This window comes from Heterocephalus glaber, unplaced genomic scaffold (assembly GCF_053883595.1).
Source record: "Heterocephalus glaber isolate CG9 unplaced genomic scaffold, H.glaber_assembly_v1.0 deba00001613, whole genome shotgun sequence".
Taxonomy (NCBI): Eukaryota; Metazoa; Chordata; class Mammalia; order Rodentia; family Bathyergidae; genus Heterocephalus; species Heterocephalus glaber.
The window spans coordinates 10,709,358-10,726,125 of record NW_028258384.1 but is presented as its reverse complement, the minus strand read 5'-3'; the positions used below and the strand labels follow the sequence as shown (position 1 = coordinate 10,726,125).

General features: G+C 33.2%; 1 protein-coding gene across 11 annotated transcripts in view; it reads left to right on the top strand.

Annotated features, from left to right (window-relative positions):
- Rps6ka6 (ribosomal protein S6 kinase A6) overlaps positions 1–16,768 on the top strand; it is a 238,506-nt gene that overhangs the window by 31,782 nt on the left and 189,956 nt on the right. For 10 of the 11 annotated variants that reach the window (XR_015445581.1, XM_087196622.1, XM_087196629.1 and 7 more), the window contains one exon: positions 15,927–15,986. The exons of the other annotated variant lie outside the window; for it this stretch is intronic. Coding sequence is in view for 9 of the 10 variants with exons in the window: in XM_087196622.1 (XP_087052748.1) it covers positions 15,927–15,986 (60 nt within the window). In the remaining variant the exon portion in view is untranslated. The remainder of the gene's footprint in view (positions 1–15,926; positions 15,987–16,768) is intronic. 11 annotated transcript variants of the gene reach the window in all.

The following is a 16,768-nucleotide window of genomic DNA, read 5'->3' as shown; positions in this document are numbered from 1 at the left end:
AGGTACATTTGATTCTAGGTACTAAATTCTTCCTTGATTTCTTCTGTGAACTATTGATAACTTAAGAGTGTATGGGCCGGGGATTTAGCTCAGTGGTCTCGCTGCCAGCTGTGTGAGCAGAAGGACCCGAGTTCGATCCCCGGTACCAAAAAAAAAAAAAAAAAAAAGAGTGTATTGCTTAATTTTCATGTTTGCATAATTTCTATGGTTTATTTTGCCATTGATTTCTAGTTTCATTGCACTATGTCCTCATAATATGTAAGGGATAATTTTGATTCTTTTGTATTTCCTTAAGCATGCTTATGGGCTAGTTTTTGGTCTATTTTGGAGAAAGTTCCTTGTGCTGCAGAAAATGTGTATTGTGTTGTTGTTGATTAATACATTGTAGATATCTATTAAGTCCATTTGTTTGAATGCATGGGTCAACTCTGAAATTTCTTTGTTGATTTTTTTATCTAGCTGTTCTTTTTACTATATTGCTATATTGACATCTGCCAGTGTAATTGTCCTGGTGTTTATCTGATCTTTTATGTGTGGCAGTATTTGTTTCATGAAATTGGGTACAAATGTGTTCAGTGCATATGTATCTGTAATTATTATATTTTCCTATTGAATTGTTCCCTTGACCAATATATAGAGACCTTCTTTGCCTCCTATTATTAGTTTTTTTTAACTTTCATTAGTACATGTTTGCAGGACATAATGATTTTATTCACTGTAGGGTATTGATACATGTACATAACACATTTCAATTTGCTTTCCCCACCTCCTTCTACCCCCCTTTAAGTTTTCCAGCACCAGATCCATCTTATAAGATCTTTTAAAGTGAACAATCCTATATACAGATTGAAAACTAGACTAATAGGCCAAAGAACATATTAGACATGTAAGACGATTGTACTCAGTCAAGGTACACTTTTAGATACATTGTCCACACAAGATTACTTTTTGTTTCCTTTCTTTTCCTATATATATATATATATATATATATATATATATATATATGTTAGTTTTTCATATGAACGAAACCATGTGACATTTAAGCTTGTGTGTCTGAGTTACTTCACTTAATATTATGGTGTCAAGTTGCATCCATTTTCCTACAAATGACTCAAGTATATCCTTTTTTTGGCAGAGTAGTACTCCATTGCATATAAGATAGACACATAGGCTGTTTCTAAGATTTAGCTGTTATGAATTGCACTACTATAAACATGGGTTATGCATACATCAATGTGTTAAGAAGTCTTTAATTTTTTGGGAAAGATACCTAGAAGGGGACAAGCTAGGTCAAATGGATTTTTACTTTTACTTTTTTTGAGGAATCTCCATACTGATTTCCACAGTGGTTGTATCAATCCCACTAACAATCGAAAAAGGTTCCTTTCTCTCCACAGGTTTGCCAGCATTTGTTATATGTAGATTTCTTGATGGTAGCCATTCTTTCTTGAGTAAGATGTAATCTCAGTGTCGTTTTAATATACATTACTTGAATGGCCAACGTTGTTGAATGTTTTTTTATGTATTTACTGGCCATTATTATTTCTTCAGTGTCTGTTTATTTCAGATGCCCATTTTTGAATTGGTTCTTTAAATTTGGGGGTCTAATTTTTTTTAGTTTCTTTATGCATTCTAGGTATTAGTCCTTTGTCTGAAGAGCAACTGGAAAATTTTTTTCCCAATTTTTTGGTTGTCTTTTCACTCTATTAGTGTTGACTTTGCCGCGCAGAAGCATTTTAATTTGATATGATTTCATTTGTTGATGCTTGGTATCATTTCTTGTAGTACTAGGGTTTTGTTCTGAATGTCTTTGCCTATGCCTGTGTCTTCAAGAGTTTTACCTATTTTCTTTGCCAGCAAGTGTTTCTCTTGTAATATTTAGATCTTTGATCCATTTTGACTTTAGTTTAGTGCGTGGTGAGAGATACGAGTCTAGGCTCAACCTTTGGCATGTGGATATTCAGTTTTCCCAGCACCATTTGTTAAAGAAGCTATTATTCCTCCAGCAAAGTGATTTGGCCCCTTTGTCAAAAATAGCATAGCTGAGTGTGCCTGGAGTTGTTTCTGTATCTTCGATTATGTTCTATTGATCCACAAGTGTTTTAGATTTTTTTTTTTTGCCAATACCATGCTGTTTTTATCATTGTATCATTGTAATATAACTTGACATCTGGGATTGTTATGTGTTGCCTACCTCACCCTTATTTCCCAGAAATGCTTTTGTTATTCTTGGTCTCTCTTTGTTTCATATGGATTTTAGGATTGCTTTCTCTGGTTGTTTAAGAAATGTTCTTGATATTTGATTGGAGTTGCATTAAACATATACAACAGTTTTGGAAATATGGGTATTTTTCTAGAGGTTCTGCCTATCAAAAAATGAACATCTTTCTATTTTTTCTGATATCCTCTCTGCTTTCCTTTTTTCAGAGTATTATACTTTTCATTATACAGGTCTTTCACTCCTTTGGTGAGGTTCATTATTCTTTTTCTTTCTTTTTTTTTTGAGACAAGGTCTTGCTATGTAGTTCTGGCTGGCCTTGAACTCACTATGTAGTCCAGGTTGGCCTCAAACTTGTGGTGATCCATCCTCCTGCCTCACCCTCCTGAGTGCTGTGATCACAGGTGTGCACCACCATGCCCAGCCATGGTGAGGTTGGTTAATTCTTAAGCATTTTATTTTTTCATGGTATTGTGAAAGGTATTGTTAGTTGAATTTCCCTCTCAGATTCTTGATTTACAGGAATGCTATTGAGTTTTGAATGTTTACTTGGTATCCTGCTACGCTACTGAATTTGGATATTAGTTCTAGGAGTCTTTTGGTGGTGTTTTTGGGGTTTTCTATGTACATGATCATAGAATCAGAAAACAATCATTATTTAACTTCTTTGTTCCCTATGCATGTCCATTTTATTTCTTTCTCTTGTTTTATTGATCTAGCTAATGTTTTGAGAACTACATTAAACAGAAATGATAAAAACAGACATCCTTGTCTGTTCCTGATTTTAGAGGAAAAAGTTTTCACATTCTCTCCATTAGTAAGTTGGCCATTGGTTTGTCATAGATGGCTTTTATGAAGTTGAGATAAAGACCTTCTTTTTTATTTTCTTCAGGGTTTTTTTTTTAATCACAAATTGATGTTGGATTTTTTCAGATACTTTTTCTGTGTCTATTGAGAAGATCATGAGATTTTTGTCCTTCTGTCTATTTAGTGTATTACACTTATTCATTTGCATATGTTGAACTATTCCTGCATTGCTGTAATGAATCCTAATTCATCATGATGTATGATCTTTTTGATGATTTGCTGCATTCTGTTTTCCAGTGTCTTACTGAACATTTTTACATCTATGTTCATTAAAGATCTTGGCCTGTAGTTCTTTTTTTTTCAGTTGGATACTTTTCTGGATTTGGAATCAGGGCAATGCTTCCAGGAATGACTTTGGGGGTTCTGCTTCCCTTTTGATTTTCATTAAAGAGTTTGAAGGGTACTGGCATTAGATCGTCTCTAAAGTTCTTGTAGAATTTGGCAGTAAGTCCATTAGGACCTTCGCTTTTCTTAGTTGATAATTTTTTATTCTTCAATTTCACTAACTGATATTGACTAATTCAAGATTTTTATGTCTTTTTTGTTCAGACTTGGTAGTTCATATGTATTTAGGAATTTATACATTTCTTCTGAATTTTTCATATTCTTAGAATACTCCAAGTAGTTACCGATAACCTTCTGGATTTTAGCAGAATCTGGTTTGATTTCATTTTTCATTTCTAATTAAATAGATTTGTACCTTTTCTTTCTGTTTTTCTAAAATTAGCTAAGTGTTTGTCTGTTTTGTTTAATCTTTCAAATAACCAAGCCTTCCGTTTTTTGTATTATTTTTTAGTCTTAATTTCATAAATTTCTGCCCTGATCTTTATAATTTGTTTTCTCATATTAGATTTGGGTTTGGATTTTTCTTGTTCTTTTAGGACATTGAGGTACATGATTACGTTATTTATTTGAGTTTGTTTTGTTTTTCTGGTGTGAGAATTTACTGCTATGTACTTTTCTCTTAGGACTGCTTTCATTGCATCCCATTGTTTCCAGAATATCATACTGTTATCATCATTTTATTGTAGAAAATAATTTCTTCTTTTATTTCATCTGTGGCCCATTGACAATTCAAGAGGATATTGTTTTTTGTTTTTTTTTTTTGTTGTTGTTGTTTTAAGAGGATGTTGTTTAACTTCCATATGTTTGAATAGTTTATGTGGTTTATTTTGCCATTGATTTCTAGTTCCATTGCACTATGATCTGATAATATCGATGAGATAATTTCAGTTCTTTTGCATTTATATAAGCATGCTTTATTGTCTTGTATGTTGTCTATTTTAGAGAAAATCTCATGTGCTGCTGCAAAGAATGTGCATTCTGTTGTTTGATGGAACCCTCTGTAGATATGTATTAAGTGTGTTTATTTGATGGTTTGGTTCAACATTGATATTTTTTGTTGATTTTTTTTTTGTCTAGTTGGTCTGTCCATTTGTGACAGTAGGGTGTTGAGGTACCTTGTTACTACTGTATTGGTGTTTATCTGATTTTTCATGTTGATTAGTGTTTGTTTTATGTTATGTACACCACTATTTGATGTATATATGTTTATAATTGTTAAGTCTTTCTGTTGAATTGTTCCCTTAACTAATATTTAGTGACCTTCTTTTATCTTATTTTGAAACTCACTTTGTCTGAAGTTAGGATAGTAACTCCTTCTTATTTCTATGTTCCCCTTGCATGAAATACTGTTTTCTGTACTTTGATTTTTAATCTATGAGTATCTTTTTGAATTAAATGTGTTTCTTGTATGATGTGTGTTATTGGGTTTTCTTTCTTGATCCATCCTGGTAATCTGTGTCTTTTGATTAGGAAATTGAGACCCATCACAGTGAGAGTTACTACTAAGATATATTGATTTAGTGCCATCATTGCATTATTGACTTGTTTTTATTTTATTTTATTTTAATTTTATTGCTTTGCTGTCATTCTGCCAGGTGTATTCATTCTTTTTGACTTATTGACATTGTTGGCTTCATTATCTTTTTCTAGGATATCACTGAGAGTGTTTTGTAATGCTGGTTAGGTGATCATGAATTTCATGAAGTTCTCCGTGCCATAGAAATAACTTATTTCTTCATCAATTTTATAGGAAAGTTTTGCAGGATGCATAAGTTGGATATGGATGTTGTTATCTTTTAGGGCTTGAAACACTTCACTCCAACCCCTCCTGGCCTTTAAGTTTTGTGTAGAGATGTCTGATGTGATTGGTTTGCCTTTGTATGTGATTTGTTGCCTTTCTCTAACAGCTTTTAAGATTTTTGTCCTTGTGTTGGATTTCTGGAATTTTGACTGTAACGCAGCATGGAGAGGTTCTCTTTTTGTCATGGCTATTTGGTGTTTTATGTGCCCCATTTATGTGAATGTTTCATTCCCTATGATTGGGAAGTTTTCTGCCATTTTCTTCTGTGAACAGTTTTTTAAGCCATTTGTGTTATCTTCTGATTTGTCACTTATTCTCAATAATTCTTAGATTAGTCTTTTTGCAAATCTAACAGTTGTTGGATCCATTTTTCATTTTCTCTTGTTGTTTTTAAGGTGTTTTTGAGTAGTTGATCTTTGAAGGCATCATTGTCTTCTAGTTCTGAAATTATTGTTATTTTTTTTGGTTTTTTGAGACAGAGTCTTGCTATATAGTCCAGGCTGCCCCTGAACTCACAATGTCACCCAGACTGGTCTCAAACTCACGGTGATCCTCCTGCCTTAGCCTCGAGTGCTGGGATCATAGGCATGCGCCACCACACCTGGCTAGTTCTGCAATTCTGTCATCACACTGGTCCATCCTGCTGCTGATAATTTTCAATATAATTTTTAATCTTCTGGATTTCTGTTTGAAACTTATTTATGCACTGTAATTCTTTGGTAAACTTCTCACTCATGTTTTCTATTATTTTGTTTAGCTCATCTACTTTTCTTTTAGTCTTCTGTGAGCTCCTGCATCTTTTTGGTCTTTACTTCCATTATATGTTTAGTTATGTTCTCTCTCATCCTGCTGAGTGTCTCTGAGGTATTTTCTAACCTCCTCTTCTATGCTGTTGATTCATTCAGGTGTGTTTGCTTATACTGTACTATTTTGCCCCTTGTTGCCTCCTGGACTGGCTTTGGAGGACTTGCATTTTTTGAGAGGTATTTTTTGCCTTTTATTCCCATGTTTCTATTATTTTTATTCATTTGTTTGCTTTGGTTTGTGGATTCTTATAGTCTTTATACTTTTTTGGTAGTATAGAGATCTCTCATTGCTTTTCAGTGATGTACTTTGAGCATGGCTAAAGAAGGCAGTCAGATAATCACCAGCAAGCAGTAAGATTAAGGTGGAGTGCTGGTTCTGGGTCTTTCAAATCCATGGAAATTCAATCTGAACCTGGCCTCTAGTCATGGAGGTGGGGCCCAAGTCATTTAGCTTATAACACTCTGGGTGTCTCTTGCTGGCCTGATCATGACTCCCTGACCATGGACAGTATCCATTGCTCTGTTTCACTAGTGTGTTTCTCTCTGAGGGACTCTGGAGTCGCCTGCTTTCACTGTGTCTCTGTAGATTCAATCTTCCTTTCTCATAAACCATGGGCTAGGACCAGGCTGAAAGTGTAGATTGCCCCTTCCTTTTTCTGTATTGTTGTTTGTCTCTTTAATTTCTCTGTAGGCTGCAATTTTGCCACCAGATCCTTCCTGGGTCCCACTCGTCCACCTCCTTCCTTCTTTTTTACCCCAACTTCAAGTTATTATTTTCTGTGATCTGCATTCTAGATCTCGGAGAGGATGATTTATTGCTGTTTACTGCTTTGCTGTCTTCCCAGAATTTCCCTTTTATCAGCTTTGGCTTGAAGTCAACCTTTTCTGAAAATGGGATAACTGCTCTTGCTAGTTTTTGGGGTCTTATTTCATGGAATATCTTTTTTTAAAATCAATTTTTGCTTTTTACTCTATGAATTTCTTTTTGGATATAATGTGTTTCTTTTAAAGATCATACTATTTGTGTGCGCGCATGTGTGTGTGTGTGTGTGTGTGTGTGTGTGTGTGTGTGTACCCGGCCCAATTTGTGTCTTTTGTTTAGGAGATTGAAATTACTCACATTGATAATTATTACTGTTATGTATTGACTTATTTCTGTCGTTGCATTATTTTCTTGTTGCTGATTGCTTTTTTACCTTCTGCTTAATTGATCACCCTACCTCAGGTATTCATTCCATTGTACACTTTGGCATTGTTGACTTTATTGTCTCTTTAGGGGAAATCCTTGACAATTTTTTGGAGTGCTGGTTTGATGGTCATGAATTTCATGAAATTTTCTTTGTGTTGCAGACTGTATTTTTCCATTAATTTTAAAAGACAGTTTTGTTTTGTAGGACTTATCAGTCTGTGTTGAAAATTTTTTGTTCTTTTTGGGCTGGAAACACTTCACTCTCAACTCATCTTTAAAATTTGTGTTAGGAAGTCTGCTTGTAATTCTAATGGGTTTACCTTTATAAGTTTTTTGTTTCTTTTCTCTCTTTTTGTGCAGGATTTCTGGGATTTTGACTATAATGTGTTGTTGAGAAGATCTTTTCTGACTGTGGCTGTTTGGGGTTCTATATGCCTCACTTATCTGTATGTTAAATTCTTTTCCCTTATTTGAGAATTTTTCTGCTATTCTGTGTTCAGTTTTCTTATGATAGTCATGCTGTCTTCTGATTTTTCATTGATTCAGATACAATATTGATACACAATCAATAGCTATGAAATGTAACAAGTATATCACCATTACCAATAGAAAAGAATTCATCAATCATAGCATAGAATTAACTAAATATCTAAATATTAATAAAGTTTAATGGTTATACTAGTATTCTTACTAAATATCTAAAGACTAATAATGCTTAATGATTATACTAGTAATATGGAGGGGGTGGGGAATGGGAGAATGAAAGAAGTAGAATTTGAAAAATAAAGAAAAGGAAGATGAGAAGGAGAAAAGTGAGATAAAGTATTCTATCATGTAGTAAAAGAAAATTGATAGAATTAAGTAAAAGTAACAGAAACAAATAAAAATAAGAAATAAAAATAAAAACCAGATATCATAATAAAAAAAAGAAGAAAAGAAAAAAGGAAAAATAAATACAGGAGAAAAACTCCAAACTCCCAACACCTTTAAAAAAAAAAAAAGAAATGAGGTTAAAAAAATTCCTCCACTTTTTGAATGAGTGCTTTCTTTCTAGATTCTGCCATATTGGAATCCATCAGATATGAGGGAGGGTAGTGAGTCTTGTGAAGACCTATTATTTGTATATTCACATTTTTGTGCATGATTGATGAATCCTACCCTGTCTTTCCCACCACATAAGTTTGGTCAGTGTGTTCCCCCCTAAGGCTGTAGTCCCTCTGTCAGCTCCCAGTCTCTGTGTTTCTTTGTGGACCCCAAGTCACTGCTTTCTTGGCCTAGATTTATGGTCTGTGTGTTTGTGAGGTGCTCCCTCTGCTCCAGAGGACCCCCTATCAGTACACCCTAGGCTGTGACTGCTGTCCAAGTTGAGTATTGTCCCTGCTCAAATTGGTAGTTGGAAAAAGCAAACAGACCACTGAGTTCTGTGCTGGATGTAGGCAGAGGGGCAGGGATTCAAGTAGACCTCTGGACTTAATGCCAGCACTTTCAGCTCCAGCCCCTCTGAAAGCAATACATGATTTGCCTGGCTTCTCTCCACATAGAGTGCCACCCCTATGTCCTTCCCAGCCTGTGCTTAAACTTTTCAAGGTGGTTGATATCTGTCCCTTGTCCTCTCTGTGACTTTCTCTTGTTGCCGTCTACCACTCAGTTCCTGTGGTAGTGTGACATCAGAAACCCTGAAATATAGTTGGTTTGTGGTTGTTTTGTGGCTCTGTCTTAAACCTTAACTCTTCCAAAAATGGCTTCTGATTAAACCCTGTCAAATGGGAAAGGCTCTGCACTGAATTTCTTTTCCATCTCTAACCTGCTATGTCGATGCAGTCACTTTTAGAATAAAATGTCATGCTGCTTTTGTAGTTTACAGTAGCCATGAGCTTTTCTTTGCGCTAGTAGTGCCAGCCCAGACTGTTGTATCTCCCTGGAGCTGCTGGTACTTTCTGTGCACACCTTGTGTCAGTGGAGATAGGACTCCTTCCCCAGTAGCTGGGGTCAGTTTTCCAGACTGTATCATTCTTTTCTCTGCATTATGCTCCATTTATCAAGCTTCTCTGTAGTTTCTAGTTTTCTTGTCAGCCCTCTCCTGATTCTTGGATATCTAGCTTTTTTCCTCTTTACCAAGTTGTTGTTTTCCACGTGTCTTGATTTCAAGTCCTAGAGAGGTTGTATTTTGCTGCTGTTCTCTAATCCACCATTTTAAATCTTCACTTATATTTACTCTTATTTTCTACTAAGTTCTTTCTTATTTATGTATCCCCTTACTCATCAGTATACTTTTCACCACCATGCTATGGACTCTTTTTTCATTATACATACATGTAACACTGAGGAATAGGAATATTATAGAGTCACGGCCAGATAGTAGTAAGATTTTCGAAACTATTTGAATTTATATTTCACTTTTCCATGACTATATTTCACTTTTCCAATTCTAAGGATCTAAAGGGGAAAATTATTTTTCTTTCTCATTTCAGTTTTCTTTGATGAACTTTTTTTTGGGGGGGTTACTAGTAGTAAGGAAATAATATATTTAAAGTGACCCTTTTGATTTTCTGTGATCAGGTCAGTACAGCAACTCAGTTTTGCATTTCTATGTGGCCAAAAAATACTTCAAAATGATTTAATTCTTTCTTGATTAAATGAAAATAATTTTATAATATTCTTCAGTAGTCACTGAGTTGAGAGTCTGGGTTTTAGAGTATCTGTATATTTTTAAAAAATTGTATTTATAATTATTGATCAGCTTTCCAGAAACTTGTGTAGGAAGTGTCTTCTTCATATGGCACTTAATTTTTGTGAACATTTGTGCTTTTGTGTTCAAATTTAATTTTTTTTATTTTTAAAAGAAAGGCTTATTGTTCCATAGAATTCTGTAAATATTTTTGTTTTCACATGGATAAAAATTATTTCATTTTTAGGAAAGTTCAGTGAATATTGTGGTGGTCTATAAGAATAAATATTCATATATTGAAAAGTTGGTACCTTGTGGGGAGAAGTGGGAAGGATGTAGTACTGTATTTTTAAAGGCTGATTTCCAGGCTAGAGTGATCTTTGTGACTCATTCAAATTCATTTCTTTTCTAGTTCATTCAGATTCACAATTTAATGATAAATTACTCCTAAGATATTATGAATAGGAAATATCAGTCAGTAGGTTACAGAGGAAAGCAGAAGATTTCCTTTTCTATTGAGAATAGTTTTTCTTTGTATAAACTTTTTTCTATGGATAATCCTGAGAGTCAATTTAATGTAAAATTTTATTATCAAGATTTTGTCTTATTGTTTGTGGACTGTTGATTGGGTGTTGAATGTCAATGATGAATCTATCATAGTGTTTTTTTAACGTATATAGTCTTATTTTTTCTTTTGAGTTAACATGATAATATACTAGTGTAATTTATTGAAATGAGGAACTCTGGAGGAAGAGCAGATTTGGAAAGTGCCACTAATTCCTTTATATATCCATCAATTTTGAGAGACATGTGAGATAAACAATTGGAAATGTCAAAGAAGCAGTTGGATCAGGAGCTCAGAAGTATAATCTCTGAGTAAATGTGAGTTGTATCAGTAAATTAATTCCTGGGTAAAGAAGGTAGAGTGAGATAAGAAGGTGACTCTAATGCTTTTGCTGAGGAGTTACAGTAGTTTCTAGATGTAGAAAAAGAGCAATCAGATAAATTGTAATAAAATAAAATGAATGTGATATCACAGGAGTCAAAAACTGAAATAGGAGAGTGGTCACATGAGATACGGTTCAGAGAGATCAATATGGCTCTTTTAGCAAACTAAATATTGTGGATGACTTTATTTGGTTTCATGGCTATTTTTAGAAGAAAGATGCTCATTGAAATGAAAATATTGGATAATTCAGTTTTTATAAAGTTGGTTTAAAAATTTCACACAATAAAATTTGCTGTATGTATATATGGTTCTGAGGCTAGACAAATGCGTAGTATTGTGTAAAGACCACCACAATAAAGAAAAAATAATTCCATTAGCCCCCTCAAGTCCTATAGTGTACCTCTTTGTAGTGCACCCTAACCCCAGTCAACCACTAATTTCTTAACCTTTCTACTTTTGTCTTTTTCAGAATGCTATGTAAGTGGAACCAACCATTATATAGTTTTTTAAAGTCTAGCTTCTTTCATTTATATGAATGCATTTGAGGTTCATCTATATTATTGAATGTATTAATTGGTTATTTTTTTATATATTAATTGGTACATTTTAGGTATACAATACATTTACATTTATCATTGGGTGTTTGTACCTGAACATGATGTATCTTAGTTCTTATTTTTTCCCCCATTACCTATGCGCCCTTCACCCCCCCTTCCCTATTTACATAGACTTTGTTTCCATTAATTGTTTATTTTTTATTATTTAGTAATAGTATCTATCTACACTCCTAACCCCTGGAAACTAGTGATCTGACTTTTTCCTATAGTTTGCCCTTTTTAGTGTCATGTACATGGAGTCATCCAGTATTTAGCATTTTGTTTGGCGTCTTTTAGCTAGCAAAATGCTTTATGATTCTTTCATGTTGTCACAAGTATCAATAATTCTCTTCTTTCTACTGATGAGTAGTATTCTATTGTTTATCCACTCATCAGTTGAAAGATATGTGGATCGTTTATAGTCTGTAGTTATAAATAAAGTTGTTATAAACATTAATGCACAGATTTGTGTGTTAACATTTTTCCTTTTATTAGGGAAATGTTTTTCCAGTAGTTTTGGCCCCCATCACTTCTCGTGAAGAATGTACAGTCATTCAATTTGATGTTCTCCTTCATTTAATATTTTTCTCTCAAGAATTTTTCTCCCATTTTTTTCTACACTTGATCTTAGCCAAAAAGCTGAGAAGCTGTTTCCCATTTTCTTTTGGTCTAAAGTAACTTAATTAACATACATTTTTGGCTGATTTTTCTTTAGTTTTATCTTGCTCTGGGTTCACTGTACTTCTTTATACTGTAAATTTATCTTTCAGCAAATTTGAGAAACTTTCTACCACTGTTTCTTTTTAAAAATTACTTTATTGAGGAATTGGGGATATATTTCATTGGTTGAGCACTTTGCTATTACGCACAAGGACTTGGGCTTGATCTCTAGCTCTGCAAATAAGAAAACAAAACTAACAACCCACACAGCTTTGAGATGTGTCACATAAAATGTAATTCACCCATTTAAAATGTAAATTCCAATTTTTCTATTATATTTAAAAATATGTGCAACTATCACCACAATTTTACAACTTTTTATCACATAAAAAGGTATATTGTACTCATTAGCTCTACCTCCACCTCTCCATACCCCAGTCCTTAGAAACCACTAATCCACTTTGTTTCTATTGATTTCCTTGTTCTCAACATTTCATATGAATAAGATTGTCTTTATTTCTTTATCTTTTCATTAAGACTTCTATTTTTTAAATGAAAAGTTAATGACATGGATTTTAGATCACCTGATATTATTTCACATCTCTGAAGCTGTTTACTTTTTGATTGATATATATTTGTATGCCTTTATAAAATATGATGTGATATTTTGATTCATGTACATACTGCGTAGTGATCAACTCAAGGTAATTAGCATTTTTATCATGTTAAACTTTATAATTTATGATAAATACATTCATAGTCTTCTCTTCTAATTATTTTTATATACATATTACATCTTTGTTAATTATACCAATCTTGCTATATCATAAAACACCAGAACTTGTTTCTCCTATGTAGCAATAGCGTTATACCTGTTGATTGACTTCTCCACCTCCATTTTCCCATTTTCCCCAGACTCTTGTAATCACTGTTCTGCTCTTGAAATCTATGAGATCAATTATTTTAGATTTAGATTAAACATGTGAGTGAATCATGTGGTATTTCTCTTTATATGCATAACCTATCTCCCTGGATGGTCTTCCAAGTCCATCAGTTATATTACAGATAATAAGATTTCCTGGTTTTTTTCTTTATGGTTGAAGAGTATAACATTGTCTATAAATAACACATTTCTTTTTATTCATTCATTGTTGGTGGATACTTAGGTTGATTCCATATCCTGTCTGTTGTGAATAGTGCATCAATAAAAGATGGGAGTGTAGGTGTTTTTTGACATGTCAATTTTATTTCCTTTGGATATGAGTTGTGATAAAGTATGGCAAATGTTTAAATTTTTTAAAAGTTTATTACAGTAGAAGACATTGCCATTAATCCCCCTCACAAATACTCTCCTTTTCTTTGAACACATTTATCCCATTATTCTTGATGCTTTCTGAAGCAATTCTTGTGTAAATCCTCTTTCTTGAGTGTCTTTAGTAGTGCAAACCTGGGCTGCCTCAAAGTCTTGAATTTACTCAAAATATTTACCTTTCACAGCCATTTTGACTCTGTGAAGCATCCCAAATTCATATGGTGCCAGATCTGTTGAATAAGGTGGATAAAACACACTGTAATTTTTTACAAGCCTACCTTCCATTTGGATGTCACTCAGGAGCAGCATTCACCACATTTTTTTATCACATCTTATAGACATGCATAGAAGAGGATTTTAAGAACTGTTTCAAAAAAATGAAAAGAACCATAGGATGGGTTCAAAATGAGAGAATTTTGAAGGGAATTAATGACAATGTGTCTTTCACTGTAAGAAATTTTTTTCAATTTAAATATTCACCATATATTTTGATCACTTCTTTTATGACCAATGGTGGGATTCCTAGATTGTATAGTAGTTTGTTTTCAATCATTTTCATTCTCTTTATATTGGATGATTTTTACTCTCTATTGTCAAGTTTACTATTTCCTCTTCCATCTGTATTCTTTTATTGAGCCTATTCAGTATTTTTAAAAACTTAATTTATTATGATTTTTAGTTTTAGATTATGTCTGATTCTTTTTATAGTTTCTATTTCTGTGCTGAAAGCTTATCATTCCATTCATGTGTGTTTATTTTTATCCAAAAAAGCATAGTTGTGGTAGTTTTTTTAAAATCCTTGACATTTATTTGAACATTAGAGCTATCATGGAATTGATACCATTGAATTTTTTTTTTTTGTTTTAGTAAGCAATCTATCTTGTTTGATTCAGACTTCCAAGTTATCTTTCTGTATAATTGGCCTAACATTGATTTTCAGAGGATTTGTGTCAGTACTCTACATTTGCTGCTCTGTACACTTGGTAATAAAGTGAATAGTCTGAGACTTGAGCAGTGGTTGATGCTAAATTCATTTCTCAACATCTTTGTTATTCTTCTTTGTCTATATTCCCTATATATGCATTTGCTGTTGAGACCAAAACTTGTATTGCTTCATACACAGAATTAGGGGATCTCTTTCTCAAATTATGTCCTGTGATTTTTTCCAAATTATCCAGTTCCAATAGGCTCTTTTTGATTTTTGGGGGGGGCGGTAAGTTTCTCATTTCTCTCAAAGACTTAGTCTTTCATGCTGTCACGTAGCCCTGTACCATTGAGGCTGCCTTTGGAGTAAAATTGAAAGTGAAAAAAAAATTAACTGATATTATCCCCACACTTTTTTTTTTTAAATCATGAGAGTCTCTTTTCTTGCTTTCTTAGGCCAGATAGGTAGATTTTCTCTTGATTTGATGCTTGCCTTAGAGTAATGCTGATAGTTGAAAAAGAGAAAGTCGAAGTTTAGAAAACCAAGGTTCTCCTATGTACACCAACTCAAAAGTGCATCTTTTTCTGATACAGTGTCCACAGAGTGGGATTTTTCTGGGTATTTTTGTTCATGCCTAGAGTATATAAGTCTCAGCCTCTCCTTGGGTCAAATTTAGAGTATAAGGTAGAAAATAAACTTAGGAAACTTGTTGGAGTTTTAAATTTTTTTTCAGATGGTGTGCTCTCTCCTACTAGGTCCTGTTAGTTGCTAGAATCCGTAGGTAGTTTCTTTTTACATTCTGCCTAGCATTTTTAGTTTATACTTAAGCGAGAGATAGGCTTAGTGGGCTTACTCTACTTTGGCTTTTATCAATAGCTCTAATTAATTTACATTTTTCCCTCTGAACTCTTACAAATGGTCTGTGATAAAATTTGTGTTTTTTTTTTAAAGACCAGACTGCTTATTGCATGCTTCTTAAACACCTTAGATCAGGGATTGGAAGACTTTTTCTCTGAATGACCAAATAATACGTATTTGCCCTGCAGGATAGGATCTCTGTCACAGTTGTTCAATTCAGCTCTTATAGTGTGAAAAAAACCAAAGATAGTATAAAAAAAAAGAGTGTGACTGTGTTCCAGTAACATTTTGTGTCAAAGTAGGTGGCAGGCCAGATTTGGCCCATAGATTATAGATTAGAGACCCTTGATCTATGTCCTCAATATCTACTTTTTCTTTAATTATTGGTTGGAGAGAAGGTATAAATATCGTTGTGCTTTGTGTGTTTAAATGATTTTGTTTCTGTGAGCATATGGTTCTGTCTCTTATAGTTTATTTTTCTATATAGTATCTCATGAAATTTGAAGTGACCCACATGAAAGAGAGGCCTGAAGTTCTGAAAAAGTCAGGGATACTCACTAACAGTCTGAGAACCATATTAATAGTGACCTGTTATAAGTATCTTTGTGTCTTTTGTTTTTCTGTAATTTGGACCTTGTTAGATTGTGAAAGGAAATGCCTGTGGATATTTTTCTGAGTTATTACTCTTGTCTTAATACTCCTGAACTTCAAGTTTTGAACACTATTTTTCAGGTAAATGGTCTTAAAATGGTTGATGAACCAATGGATGAGGGTGAAGCAGATTCCTGCCTTGTAAGTATGCATGTTAATTTATTAAGCATCATTTTTACCATATAAGAAAAGACACTAATGGGAAAGGAGAAAAACTCCTATCAGCTAAAGGAACTTATTCAGGTAAGTAAGTAATAAGTGGATGTAATTATTAATAAATTAACTGCAGTTCAAAGAATAGAACATATTTTCTTCTCAGAAATTTTTGTGCATGAAAATTTTTCAATAAAAAATTTAAATATAATTCACATGCTATAAGATTAACCTATTGTAGGTATAATGGTTTAAATTTGGACTTAACCAACATAAGAGTAATTATATTACTTAAATACAGAATCCTTTCAATTAATAAAAGTAAAATTATCTTAAACTTTGGGGAAGAAACAAATCTAACTTGGAAATAATGAACTATAAATATGGCATGCAATAATTTAAAATCCATTTTCTAGCTTCCAGAAAAGATTAAATCTAAGTTAATTCAGAAGTTTCTAGCTAGTTTTAAAGACTTTTAAGCTCTTAGGTTATTCTATGCAAGGCCAATATGCTAGACTCTCATTTTACAATATCTAGCTTATGAGAGAATATTCTTAAAAATTTTAGGAAAGGGTTGACTAATGTAGGCACCTGCATTTATGTTTTAATTTTATGGTTCTCATTTCCATGAATACTTTTATAGGGTTATAGCTTATTTTTTAATATACAGTGAGCCTCAGAGATAGTACTTTGTAACACCTTTATTTGTATTGAATGTTCTACTGAAATTTGGAGAGATTTGTGATTTATACTAGGTGCTAAAATTAGCA